The sequence below is a fragment of the Ambystoma mexicanum genome, chromosome 2q (genome assembly GCF_040938575.1).
Source record: "Ambystoma mexicanum isolate Mex_15411 chromosome 2q, UKY_AmexF1_1, whole genome shotgun sequence".
NCBI lineage: Eukaryota > Metazoa > Chordata > Amphibia > Caudata > Ambystomatidae > Ambystoma > Ambystoma mexicanum.
Genome location: NC_090924.1, coordinates 478,880,268 through 478,895,166, shown reverse-complemented (window position 1 = coordinate 478,895,166; position 14,899 = coordinate 478,880,268). Strand labels below are relative to the sequence as shown.

At 43.9% G+C, this 14,899-nt stretch overlaps 1 protein-coding gene across 1 annotated transcript in view; it reads right to left on the bottom strand.

The window, feature by feature from the left end:
• GNA12 (G protein subunit alpha 12) overlaps window positions 1-13,631 on the bottom strand; it is a 424,323-nt gene extending 410,692 nt beyond the window's left edge. The window contains exon 1 of the mRNA XM_069647591.1: window positions 12,182-13,631. Coding sequence (XP_069503692.1) covers window positions 12,182-12,487 — 306 coding nt within the window. The 5' untranslated portion in view covers window positions 12,488-13,631. The remainder of the gene's footprint in view (window positions 1-12,181) is intronic.
• Between the last annotated feature and the right edge of the window lie 1,268 nt (window positions 13,632-14,899).

The following is a 14,899-nucleotide window of genomic DNA, read 5'->3' as shown; positions in this document are numbered from 1 at the left end:
GCCATCTGTAGGGCTACAGGTTTCTTGTGAGACCACAGACAATGTATGTGGCACACTTGCTTGGAGGACCTTACGTAATGGGAATTATCCCTTTTGCATAGGACATGAAAAGGGAAAGCAGAGGGAGCCTTTAGCTTTGAAACTCATAACGGTCCACCTCTCAAACCAAAAGGACACTACCAGGCATCAACTATGTGGCGAGTTGAAAATATTGCAATACAGTTAAATAAAATAATAAAAGGATTAACTCCAGCAGCCTTTCCTGTGGGAAGCCATTTTCTTCATCACCCGCAGTACCCATAATGGCTCTTTCAAGGGCCACCTTTCAGGACACAAGGAGAACCAAACATGGTCATCCAGAGTGGCCAACAAACCAGGTGCAAAACACCATTTAGCTAATTGGGCTTTACCCGTTACCCAAGAACTTCCTTGAGAGTTTTCATATGGAGCACAGATGAGTTTGGAAAGCGTAAGCAATAACTTTAAAAAAAAACAAAAAAAAACACAACACTTTTCCTTTGTTAATTGCCATGATTATTTTTATACGTAAAGGTTTAAAAAACTGTAATTGTGATGGAACATTTTGGACTGAAAACGCACATGCCGCTCCAGTTGCCTACCAAATGCATATTAGACAAAGAAAGCAAGCAATAATAACTTTTGAAGCTTAGTTTACATCTAACATGTCTGCTGACAAGCAAAAAAGAAAGCCTAATTATATGGATATTAAAATCCCCTTAACACAAATGCATAACAAACTGGAAATTTGTGTGAAAGATTCCTGGATTCACTGTTTAGCCAAAGTGTGTGATCTTTGGCAACAATAATCTCACTGTGCAATACCTGGAAAAGTTGGGAAGTCTCAAAGGGCCTCTCAACGAGATGGGCTGTAGCCCTTAAATGCGGCTGTAACGGTATTACCGCCAGATTTAAGGGCTGGCCCAATCATGAGTTGGGCGCTAAAGCGGCTGTTTTACCTCCAGCTTTTTTCTGGGAGGTGAAAATCCCTGTTTTTGGCTGTATTACAGCCGGCTGTATTAGCCCGCAGTATTAGCCCCAAAAATTCCCCATTGGATCCAATGGACCCAATCAGGAATGGGGATTTACCTTTAAGGCCCAACCTGTGATCCGGTGGTAATACCACCGGACCGGTCTGTGCTAGGGCTATTACAGTCGGTGGTATTACAGCCGGGAATACAGCCCAACTCGTGATGAGGCCCAAAATCTTCCATATTATTAGTTTATTATTATTTCATTGTTATAACGCGCTGCATGTCCGTAGGCCTCAGGGCACACAGAAAGAAGAAACAGATGAAAACAAGCCAGGTCAGTTCAAGAAAGCACATCACAGTGTTATAGGGGAAGAGGAGGCAAGACATGACTCACTACCCTGGAGCAAGGTCAAAGAGGTGGCGTTTCACAAGCTTTTTAAAGTGTTCAGTGGAGCCTGCCGCTCTGATGAAAGCTGGTAGCGCGTTCCAGGCAAGAGGCGCCTGTACGTCAAACAGTGTACCGCCGAAACTGACAAGCTTGTATCTAGGTTGAGATATTTTCAGGTGATCTTCAGAATGGAGGAAGTGGCCTGGTATGTTAGCTTTGATTCAGCCCTTTAGGTCTTGTAGGGCTATGTTGATCCAGCACTTCTAGGCGAGTGTCCAGATCTTATGGATAATCCTGTGTTTAATAGATAGACAATGAAGTTCCCTTCTAGCAACATAGACACGTTCTCGTTTGGCGAGACCAAAAATGATGCAAACTGCGCCGTTTTGAGAAATCTGTAGGGTGTTCAAATTGGTATTCGTGGATCTGGCCAGCAAGCTGTTGCAGTAATCTAGTTTTGAGTTCACTAAGGCGGTGGCTAGAACAGCACAGTTGCTGGCTGAGAAGAAGGGCCGAATGTGATGTAGACGCTTGGTCGGAAATATGCAGGAGGAAAGGGTGTAAGAGACATGGAAATTCGTAGTAAGTTCACCATTAAGAAACATGCCAGGTGTCTTTACGCTTTTGGCTACGCAGATGGAACGGCTGGCAATATTGAAACTGCTGTATGCTGGATAATGTTTCTTAAGCCTTGGGGCAGAGGCCACAATCAAGAGTTCAGTTTTACCTTTATTAAGAGCCAGAGAGTTTTCAGCCACCCAGGACTGTATGGCATTGTAGACAGTGCTGATGGCGAGGGAGTCTTGTGCGTGGTCCACGGCGAGCTCAAAGATGACCTGGGAGTCATTGGCATAGTTGGTGTAATGTACACCCAGAAGGTCCAACAGGCTAAGAAGAGGTCTAATGTACATATGTAGGGGCAATACACGAGCCCTGGGGAACACCACAGGTCTGGGCAACAGTGGTAGCCCTTCCATAACCTACTGCAAATCTGGCAATACAAGGCCCAAGAAAGGATGCAATCCATTGAGCTGCTGAGGCTGAACAGTGAGTCTGAGCCCTTAATCTGGAACGGGTTATGGCGATTTCGCGTCACATACAATTATGATCGACAGATCAACAGTGCTTATGCGTGCAGGTGCTGCTGCAAAGAGGTAAGGTGTGTGTGATGCACACCAGCAAGTAACACGCCAGACAATGGGTTGAATGTTTAAATTAACAATTCCAATTGAAATTAACTCAGGGCTCCGACTGCCCCGAAGTTTTGTTATATGCAACATACACAGCCCAACCTTAAGCACGTTGCTAAGGTTTAAAAGGTACTGCTGCCGGCCATCAGAAATAAAAGAATAAACAAGCATATACATGTTTTTTCGGTGCCTAGCATAATGTTTACGAGATCTATGCTGCATTCCTTAAAGAGAGTTTACCCTTTTCTGATAAAGTGAACCTTTGCTAAATTAAGGTTTGTAATGTTATGCCTCGTTTTCATAAGAGGGATTACCCGTTTTTGTAATGAGCCTTCTTTAATTTTGTTACATTGGGCGACTTGGTGCTGCAGGATTTGGCGTCTTCAGCTTGCAAATTGTCTGAAAATGACTGCTTCTATTTTTACTTGGCAGTTATTTACTTGATCCCATGGCAATAGTAACTCCTATACAGATAGTGACCACTTTCAGCAGCTGTCTTAAGTACAGTAGAGTCATTGGAAGTGGCTTATTTTGATTATTTCATCATGACAGAGGATTCAGCACATTTGCTTGGAACTACTCTGCAAATTCTGCACCAACTACAGGGAAAGGTCTGGGTAATAGAGCCAGTACGATGGGTCAGCGGGCTAAACGCTAGTTGCAGTTATCTGTGCCTGATCTACAGGTCACAGGTACGAATCTCGGCAAGGCCTACTTCCTATGGTCGATAAGTACCAATAGTAATGTCCTAGGTTAAAGCACTGTACTCGAGCTCTATAAAAAGAATGTAATTATTTGCTATTGTGTATTTATTATGCGCCTAACAAAATGTTGGTATACAAGGTTTAGGAGTCCCAGTGGGTGATAAGCATGCTTTATTATGTGTCTCGTTGGATATCGGATTGTTTTATGTGTCAAACACAGGTCAAGTATATCTTAAGAGGATAAAGGATCATTTGGCAGGTTGGTCAAGGTACAAGTGAGAAGTTGACATTAGTTGTAAGGAGGCTGTGGAGTTAGTTTAAGAGGTTTTTTTTCTGAGGAGCGAAAGTGTCCCGATTATTATAACAACTGTAAATATAAAAGTGAAATTCCCCCTCTTCCTTCCCCCTGCATTTTTGCGCTAGCACACTTGCACGATCAGAATAACACAAGACCTAGTAAGATTGGTTGCCCGAGTTCCACCCACTCCCTCAAACCCTGCCATCTTCCCTCTCTTTGGGTATTGTCGCATTTACAATCACTTCTATTTAGTCGTTTTAGGAATGTCATAATTCAAGGGATGCAGAGGGATCGCGGCATGGAATGACAGGAGTTGCGCCCCATATCAAGTTGATGTTTCTGGGCAACAGACTTTACATACCACAATTGCATTAATTAAGAACATCTGACAAATGGACACACGCAGGAAAGAGCAACCAATGGGGTATGGTTCAAGGTAATTGCGTGGGTTGCGCAGGTTTCACGCACTGGAGTATGTGTGTACGCCCAGCGTTGTAAGGGCTTGCCCTTTTGGCAGTGCCGCAACAGAGGATCTGCCACACAAAGGAGGATTTGGGGCTCATTGAGTTTAAACAGGTATAAAAAGGTGTTCATGGAAAAGATGGTTCATGCTTTTCAGGTTTTCCGCGCCCACACATTGCCAGGCTGGTTGTGTCATACATTTAGATCTTGCAAAGAAAGATTGGTACTGGGGCATGGGGTGTGAAGGGTCTGAGCAGGGCTACTGCCCAAGAAAACGAAAACAAGGGAATGGAAAGAGAAATGTATCTTGCCGCCCCCTATAGACCCTAGCGCCTCAATGCCCCTGGGCTGCTTGCGCACTATATAAATAAATAAATTTGGCTGACCAATGCTGGCAGGAATATTTAGGTTGTTTGTTTATGGTGGTCGCCAGACCTTCAGCGTGGCAATACAGGATTGCCATTTAGAAACCCCCCAACCCCTTATCAATAGGGCTCGTCAGGTGGTAGGAAAGAAAAGGATAATGTAAATTAAAATTACTGACCCACAAGAGGGATCATCATCACCAATGGGACAGGTCTGCATATTAAACTGACTTATGTTTAGGTGTGGTCATAGCGAATGGAGATATCCGAGGACTGCGAGGACCGCCTAAGGTTGGTCTCAGAAGTATGGCCATGAGCACAGCAGAAGGGCCCAGAATGTTGGTAAGGTGTGGGACACTCACACGGGGTACAGGCGGCTCAGCGGTAAGACTGGATGGCTAGCTTAAGTACACTGACAATTTAAAATTATAGTTTTAATGTACAATTCAGGGGTCCAAAAGTTGAAAACATGTACATTGTTACTGCGGTTATTGTGAGTGGAATAGTAACCTTTGCATACATGCTCTGGATCCCAGGGGAAGAAGGGGGTCGACAGTATGGTATGGCACTCAGCAGCTCAATGAATTAAAATAGGCAGCTTTCACTGGCCCAACAGCAGGTCAACAGAAACGTTGACTTGACGGCTTTTGTATGCTTTAGGAGCAACTGCTAACAGTTCTAACACCATAGTTCATTCACTTCATTGTAGTTTTGTAGGACTCCTCCTCCTCCACCCCCCCCCTCCCCCCACTGAACGGAAAACAAGCGCACATGTAGCGTACCTGAAAGGGGCACGTACTCACTGCCTGCAGGGTAAAATTAGCAACGTAAACAGTGTTCCCTAACCCCTTTCCTTTCAACCTGGCGTGCTTATTTTGACGTGCCTGCGGCAAGTCAGCTGCTTTTATGGCTATTGATCCTCTCACCCCCGCAGGACCTGTAGAGGCTTATGTTAAGTAACCTACCTTGGCAGTCTCAGCGTGTTACCACACACTGTTGTGATCATCTGACAGGGAGCACTGTGTGGCCGGCTGGGGGCTAATGTAGACACCCTGTGGGCAGGCAGTAAGACAGCCCGAGTGCAGGCTAATCACTCACACGGGAAAGTTTAGTCCGCTGAAACCCCGCTAAAACCGGTGAGCCGAGCAGAATCCAAAAGCGAAGCCATGAAAAACACCGCCACCCACCCTCAAAAAAAGAACACAAAGTCAAGGTCGTGCAGACTGGGGTTAGCCGCGAATTTCAACAATGAGCCACTGGAATACCTTAAACATTTTTTTTTATTTTATTTTGACTTTTTTGTTCAGGAAAACCGTGAAAAATGTATCAAACAATTAATTTTAAAAAGGCACCAGCAAAGAAATAGTAAATATTGAATGTACCAAATGCGACTGCCTGTTGCGAGGTTGCAACAAAAAAATATTCAAATGGCCACGAGATACGCGATCGTTTTTGATACGCGGTGCAATTAATTCTTAACGACATGTTCAGAAATGTTAAATCGACGGTCACTTGATAGTTCAATCCAAGTGCTTTCCGTATACTGTAGGCGCGACAAAACAAAAAACACAAAGCTTTCCATGGTCCAGTTTAAAATTATTATTTAAGAATACATACTAATACATGCAGGTTAAAGAAGTACACAAAGACTGCGCATACACTGCAAACTGCTGATAAAAGGGTGCAGCAACAGGGTGTCACTAGCAAACATATATGCACAAATGCCTTAATTTTGTACAGGTTAATTAAGTCTGTACATTGCTTGGTGCATCCTATCCAAGTCCTTTCCAAGAGTCCTCAATTAGTGACAGCTTGCTTCATCATCGCATGCTGAAAGCAAACACGCCGCTAACTTGCTCTTGAGCTGGGAAAAGGAGAATGAGCCCATGCGTGTGCTTGCTTGTAGGGCAACAGGGCAAAGCCCAAAGTTCAGGGCCAACATGCTAGTGTGAGCAAGTTTTGTTGGTCAAAGCGGGCCACTTGGCTCATTTACTTCACTAGTGCACCCAGTAGCTTCGACCACTGTTACTGAACAAATATTCTATACATTAAACAATTGTCAACACATTTTATCAAACACCCTCCCTTGGGTGTTACTCAAACAGTAGGTCATTTCCATTTGCGACTGCGGACCACTTTTCATTGGTGCCAGATTTAATTTTATGCCCCAGTCCGACTCTGGCTAAACCAGAATTGGACATGTGAAAAGCAATCGAAGGCTATTTAAGAAAACAAGCTCAGTAAGACATGCCATATCTAAACAGCAGTATTAACAGCAGTTGACAGCACGATCCTGGTTTTCCTCCACCAGATTCCTCACTTAGTTGGAATTGTAAACGATAGCACGTGCCTCATCTAGATAGATCTAGGATTGTAGCATATCCCTCACTTAGATAGACTTGTGAATAATATCATGTCTCACAATTATTATTGATCTTAGAAATTGTGCCCAATGTACGCCCCCTGTCCTGCTCTAGTGCCTGATCGCAGGCGTTTTACTGATAACCACCATATCACACTACTGTGCTTACTCTCCCCTATACACCATCATTCAACTAGAACACAGCTGTACTATGACACATTCGGTTTAGCTGTTCATATAATAACATGATCCCACGAACCCCACATCATCCTAATAAAACACAGCTAGCTGAGCACACTCCGGCTAGCTTAAGCGTCTCCTCAGGCCGGCTTGACGCAGCCAGAACTCAGTCTGGGTGTCCACCCTCCAGACTGAACACATCCAACTGATTTCCTCAGCACCACACCTACTGCTAAGAAGCAGCTATCATGCAACAACCACACTAGCTGCACACATATCCGGTGCACCCACGCACCATACCACACACACTCTCTCTATTGACTGAACTGCGGTTCTATAGCTTACAGTAATCGCCCCCGAAAAGACCCCAGTATCAGTCAGCCAGGTCTGAGTGTCTTCTCAACAAAGACTGTACCAGTCACTTAATGTGTCCTATCTTTTTACACACTTGCCATTACTTGGACCTATAAACAGGCCAATCCCACTGGACCGATGTGCACATGCCTGGTCTCATTCTGTAACTGCATATACGAGCTAAAATTGTGGTGTGGAAGACGGCCCAAAGCAACGTCCGGGGGTTGCGATTCATTCAATACACCCATGACATCATGGTTTAAGTTTGTACCTAAGCAGGGTTTGACAGGTTAATTAGTATGGTTATCAACAGCATGGTTCTACCCAAGATCGCTTCCGAGAGCTTGAGCCAGAATTCAACAGAAGGAGGAAAAACTAGAGCTTTGCATATAAAATATAAATAAAGAAAGAAAAATCAGGGATGAAAAGTGATACACGCTATTTAGCTATTTGTAGCCTAGAAAGGTCTGGTTAGCTTGACACCAACTGAGACTGGCTGAACTTTTGACTTTCCAGCCATAGGGTGCATTACAAATAAACCATGACACTAACTTTGTGTTTTGGAGCGTGTATGAAAAGGGGCATATGGGCATGTCTAAAAGACATTTAAAGGATAATGGATCAAATGTAATGAACAAAATAAAAATAAAGTACAATGTGAATTATAGGTGAAGGTTTTGTGTCTTTGCGCCTGGTTTCCAGGGGTAGGTCCTGCTCACTGTGCGACACCTAGTAAACACAGAAGAGCGTTTCAGCAACTGCTCAGTAAACCTTTATTTTTCACCCTGAAAATGATTCATCAATAGATGTTTTATTCTTTTTATCAACTTCTAAAATGTCCATGGTTGGGTCGCAGGCAGGTTGTTACACAATTCTTTGGCGCAGAGGGAGCCAGTACAATCCATTGCGTTTACTAGATGCATTCATAGGGCGGAGGCTGGTGCACAAGTCGCTATATTTTACATAGCTCTTCCTATGGTAGTGGTAAACCTACGACAATATTTTGAAGGCAATGTGAACCTGGCACAGTCATTTTCAGGAGACGACAATGTGGCATGACTGTGTATAACTTTGGCTAAACTCCGATGGCACTGTTGGAACATTCTGCACAAAACGTGACTATTTAAAGGGTAAGGACTGGGGTTGTAATGTGCAAATTGCCATGGCAACAGTGTTTAAACTAACAGGCTGCAACATGGCGCTAAAGCCCCAACCCACCGACTATAAAAGTAGAATTCTGATATAATTGACAGCACCCTACGTTATTTGAGCATCATTTAGATATACCCGTGCAGCAAACTTTAATATAACAGTGCCGTTTATCATATTGCATTATAAACCAGCACTGTAACTATAAAGTGCATGATCAGCCAGTGTAATAGTATTGAACATTTGATAATTTCTAACGGCTTGATCAAACCTGTTTCCCACTATGGGAATGCCACATTGCATCAGACACTGCTTCGGTGAAGTGGAATACGCAAGGGTCTACTGTGAAGCCTTTGTTTTTATGTGGCACACAGTTTTTATCAACTTACACATGAACGATATGCAGCCCAGAAACGCTGCTTCGTGCCATGCATTTCCATTCAGCCCTGCCTTCAAACGCTATCACTATTTATTCAATTCCTTCTAAAAATGATGCTGGAAAGTGCAGTTTTCACACCGTCTTTAAAGCCATTTCCTGAGGATAAGTAGGTTAGAACCCTCCATTACCCAATTCTACGCTGGTGGACAAGAATGGAGAGCATTGTCCTCTCGACTCCAGTAAGAGGACAAGGAGCATCCATTGCCAATCCTCCAATCCGCAGGCTCTATCCCAAACTACAGAGAGAGTTACACTTTGGGGACCCTAGTCGCATGGCCTGAACCAAGGGTCTTTCTACCACCGTGCCCAATTAAATATCCCGCAAATCCATTAACCATAGGTCATTATTTTGGCTATTAGAGCAACTGATTTCTGAGAAGAAAATGAATTATGGCTGAGCATGTCAAAAGTCAGAATTCCCCTGCATTACTTATAGCATTAGAACATTCACTTACGATTTTACCATTTAGTGCAACTCTCCAAAGACTATGGCCATATTTCCTCTTGTAGGGAAAATTACAAACTAGTTGCAAAAGAAAGCCATAAAATAAAAAAAGCGTATAGACTGTCCAGGTATTCCAAGTATACTTCTCCAAAGTTGGAGGTGTGGGTGATGGGTGAGGGGTTAGGGCTTCTACATTTCTAGCTGCAGACAAAGCCCAGCTCAATTTGCTTCCCCTCAAGCTAAAAAAAAAACGCACCAAACAAGAATAAAATCAAATTTGGATAGTATTGTGCTGCAGAAACAAAAACCACTTCAATAACATACGGTAAAAACTATGTCGCTAGTCATTAAATTAAAATGTATTCCAGGTCATGTGATGAGACCTAATGCAACAAGGAGAATTGTATTGTGCAGATGACAGGAACGAGGTGGAAACAATGAAGATGACAAAATACAAACTTTTTCCAAATAACCATATCTTCCGAGCAATCAATATCAAAAAGGTCACTGGTTCTTGGCCTCAGTTTTAGTGTGTACATGTTGTCGTGCTCATATTTGGGTGGTCCAACCATTTGCGATCTTTTGGCTGAAACTGTTGTGTGTGCTTGGCCAGTAACATTTCCACATATAATGTTAATGTATAGGCTGATGGTTCGAGGGGATATGGGTGTGCAGAGTCAATCACACATGAACCGCACAGACTGCACATTGCTAAACTGGCAAATGCAGGGTGCTGCAGTTTCGACCATAGGCCTTACCTCTCCCCACCCCCAGACTTTGGGCATGTGATTTTTTGACGTAAACATTCCGTGATCAGAGAAATGGTTTGGCCGACTTGTAAGACAATGGCCGCCTGCTGCTTGCCTGCCCTCAGGCTCTGTTTGAGATGGCTTACGGAAACAGACCACAGCCAATTGTGTTCCCAGCCTGCATTTGGCACACTAATCAAGCAACCAATTGCAGCCACAGGGCATATTTTGTGTAATGACCCAACACACAGGGATTGAGGCCAACAAAAGAAAAATATATATGTTAGATAAATAAAATAAATGGAGTGAAAGAATCATGGAGGGTAATGACGAAGTTTATCATGCTAAGAAATAAGATAAAGGTTATGTTCCTACAGAACCTAAAGAGGGTCAACTGATGGTTACGCAATAACCAAGTGATCACAAGTGCCACTGGATATGATATAGCATATCATGTAACATTCCTCTTATCGCAGATGCTTTCGCCCATCACATCACATTACATGCAAGCTGCCACAGTGCAAAAGCCTGAAAGGAAAGAACAGGCAGTATTTCGGAAAGACTATACTATCCTCTGAAATCATGTACAAGTAGAAATAGATAATCTAGTTTTGCGAGACTAGTTAACTACACAGGAACCAACGCCACATGGCAAGTAGCCACGATATACAGGTGTCAGACTTGTCAAGAGTATGACGTAACGGTGCAAAGGGGTTGAAGGTTTGGTTTTTAGGAATGTGGTGAATTTTGTGATTTGATACAGTCAGTCACGTGCTTGGTATGTCATTAGTGATGCAGTGCCAAACTTGTGTGATGTCACATACGAGGTCAGGTGAACGGTGCCAAGTGTTGGGCTTGTGGGCCGAGTTAAGTGTTTCTGGGGGCATCAAGTTCGTAATTTCTTCACTTATTCGTTTTTGATACTGTAACCGGTTACTTAACTCCAGTAATTTGCTGTATGTTTTACCATACATGAGATGAATTAAGAGGTTTGTTGTAAACATGGCCATTTGCGGTCCCTAGAACAGACTTCCAGCTATGCCTTTTCTGTCTCCAAGAACGATGAGAGTGCACTAAAGCAGGAGTCCCTATTGAAAGTCTAATTCACAGGCCAGAAGGAAGACCGAGAGGGAATAAGATGGCAGAATTACTTCAGAGCCAAGAGGTTAAACTTTCCATCGGTAGGGACAGAGTAATTTAAGGAAGTGCATTACACCAAGCAGTAGATGCATGGAACCGCCTTCTTGAGGGAACAACGGGAGGTAAAACAAGTAACTTATTTAATGTCCAGGACAGACAGGAGGTTAGCAAAAGTGCAAAGACAAAAACAAAATAGAGGCGTAGGTCTAGCACAGTGTGGCAGAGAAAAGGAGTAGTACATCGCAATACATATCAATCTTTGATATAAAACCGAGAAGGAATGATGGCTACACAGGTGAACAAAGGGAAGATAAGATGATGAGCATCACAAACAAATACTCTAAGTGTTGAGGCCGTTTTGTTTGTAAATAGCTGTGTCAAAACAAACTTCCCAGGTCACACTGACACATCTTTGGTCATCTAAAATCAGCCAACTGTATTATGAAACTAACTGGGCACATCTGAGGCACAAGTTGCTCTTACCTGCTTTAAGGCACCTAAAATACATTAGAACATGCCATTCAGCATAATGAACGCTTGAGTAAAAGCTCTATGCAAGTATCTGGTTATACAGGACCACCCTGGTGGACACCCACTTGACATTGCGAATAGTTTCTATTGGCTATGCATCTATATGCCCGGCCAAGAAAACAATACAAATTCTGCAGTTTAGAGAAAGTCATCAATAGAGACTGAGCAGCCCCAAGATACACAAAAACCAACATGCAAGTTGCTGAATGCATCACAATAAACCATTAGCAAATGGAATTACCATTTTAGGGATAACGCTCAGTTAGGTCAAACTCAAGTAATTGGATTCCCAAAACATCAGTTCTAGTCTTCTACTGGAAAGGCCAACAGAGCACCCCATTTGTCTGGGGTTGGCCCAATAAGTAGGAACATTAACTGTATATGCAATTAACAATGTAAAGCACTTCAGTCAAAAGAACAATATTAGTTATACCTTGATGATGTTTTCAAAGATAGTGTCCCTGAAGTCCAGCAAAGCCTTCTGATCAAACTCTTTGCCATGGATGATCCTCATCTGCTTCAGAAACGTAGATTTTCCACTTTCTCCTGCCCCGAGGAGCAGGATTTTCACCAGTCGGCGAACGGCACGCCTCTCCCTTGAGAGCATGGCATCAATGTCACGGCTGCGGCGCCGGGCCTCCCGCTCAGAATCTCGGTTTCTCTCCTTACTCTCGCCCCGTTCCCGGCTGGCCTCAGCCGGCAGAAGACAGCGGCTCAGAGTCCGGACCACTGCAGCCATGGCAATGGTTCAAGCTGCCCCAATATTTAAAGTTTGTGGCCCAATTCCAAGAGCATAGGCATGTGATTTTTTTTTTGTTAATGTCCCGGAATGTTATATTTTTTTTTTAGCTAATCAACATAACATCCAAATTGGTAAAATTGGAAGAAACCCAGATTATAAATGCAGTGTATAGATTAGAATCATAGATCTAAATTAACATCCATCCTCATCTAAAAAAGAACATATGTACAGGCACTGCCATTTAACAAGGGCAGCTTCCCTAAAGTTGGCACCAAAGCTTTGTTAACCAAACAAATAATTCAGTCCATTAATCAATTTACAGAGTATGCAAATCCCTGAAATGTTTATCCAAGCACAAGCAAGATCTTCAAAGTTGTGAAATACTACATATTTAGTAGTACGGGTTCACTTTATTTAAATACTGTCTCAGGCTTATACCAGGTGTATCCGCTAGAAGCCTGTCTGTTGTCAAAGGTGTTAGCCTGCCCTCACCCCACCTTATCTGCCTCTCACCATGGTTTGACATCTAAGCAAAGAACCCTTTATCTAAAGAAGGCATACACCGATTTCCAAACTGAATGGGTTTTCGGTTTAACCTCACCGAAAGGCGACACTGAAACGATTCAAAAACGAACCGGGGACGAAATCATAACTTTAAACAACTGCACTTAAAGTAGTAATCAAAGAACCTCAAGAACTGCGAGACTGGGGGTGTTTTGCTGCAATATCTACTGCCCCAAGAAAGATACGAGCGAGTGCAAGCGTAAAGCACTGACAGTACTTTACCAGCCCAGTAAATTCAGGGCAGAGGTCCAGCTCAAATCCGCACCGTCTCGACAACGGAGGCTCCTAACGAGCCTGTCAGGCAACGGGCGAAAAGTTCTCGCAACTCCTTGATATCCAAGTCACACCAAAACAAATCCATGAACCTGAGCGTCGTGGAAAGTTTGTATTTCTCTCAAATCGACGTGGAGAGCTGCGACGCCCTGCTTGCTGCTGCTTCTGATAATAGGGAGGAATCTTGAAGGAAATCTTGACTGGAGTCACAAAGGGAGACTGGCAAACCAGAGGGATCCTCCCCCCTCCCACTATCCGGAGCCCAGTCCCTCCTCTCAGCCATGGCAGCACAGCCTGGTAAGGGAAAAGGCAGCACTGCACTCAGAAAAAGGCTTGCACTAACCTGGCTCACAAAACAACGAGTACAGATTACACAAGTGAAAAGTTCCCGAAAACGGACGGGAGAAACTGCACAAGTAATCGTAAATGGACATCGGCATACACGTTGCGCAAGCCTTAAACACAATTGGTATTGCAATTCGTAATCAAATAAAAACTTTTTGTTATGTTAAGGATATCTGTGAAGCGCACCATGCGTGAATGAAGAATATCCTCATTATCATGCAACGCCCGAAGATGGCCGCCACCAACACGATTCTCATAGAAACAATTGAAGGGCTACCTTCGACCGCAGAATGTGTGTGCCTGGGCACCACGCAGATGAACAAAATATCTTTTACATAGATGCCAACTTTTGACAGTGGGCTCGATGGACTCTTCTGTGTAGTTCACACTCCCGTGGTCCCTACTTCAAAAATGTGTATAATCTGCATAGCTCCGCCCACCTCACAAAAGAGCTGTGAATCCACCATATTCAGGGCAATTCCTTTAGAATTAGAAACAAAAAACAGCTCCCTTTTATTTGACTATTTGTAATAGTGTTTAATGGCATAGATAAGTATATTTGTCCCAATTGAGGTGGCGCTTAGTTGTGATTTGTGATTGTTATGATGGTGCAGGTGCTTCCACTGGCAGGGGCTTAGAGCCTGTGCCCTGCTGGCATAGCTCTCAACTGACCCGCTTTTGGCGGGTGTCACCCGCCTTGAAAGCTGATGAATCACCCGCCAAGCCCCACCTACGCCCATTCACTTCTATGGGCCTCTCACCCGCCAAAAAGAAAATCGGGTGTTTTCACCCGCCTTGGTGACAAAAAAGGTTGGGAGCTATGCCTGCTGGTGTCCCGCGTAGCTCATAGCGACACGCATAGTGATTAGCCCGCAACTGCCTTCCCCTGAGGGTTGGACATCCCAGCGTTTATTACTCGTCCCCACGGTCACTTGGTGATGTCAACATAACATTCCTCTTCTTCCCCATGAAATAAACAAGAACACTATACTAGTGATACATCATTCAAGTCCTTATTCACACACATAGTCCTTTAACTTGTCCAGCGGTTTCTCCTCCGCACTCGGGTAGCATCGGCAGTGCTGACGTCTAGTCAGGCTCGGCGGAGAGCTAGCTGGGTGCGGTTCGACCGATCGTTGTCCTGGGCTGCTACCAGGGTCGGACCTGAGGGTTCTGTACTCCCCGTAGTCCTCGTCGGGATGCCCCTGTTAGGAAGAATCCTGTGCA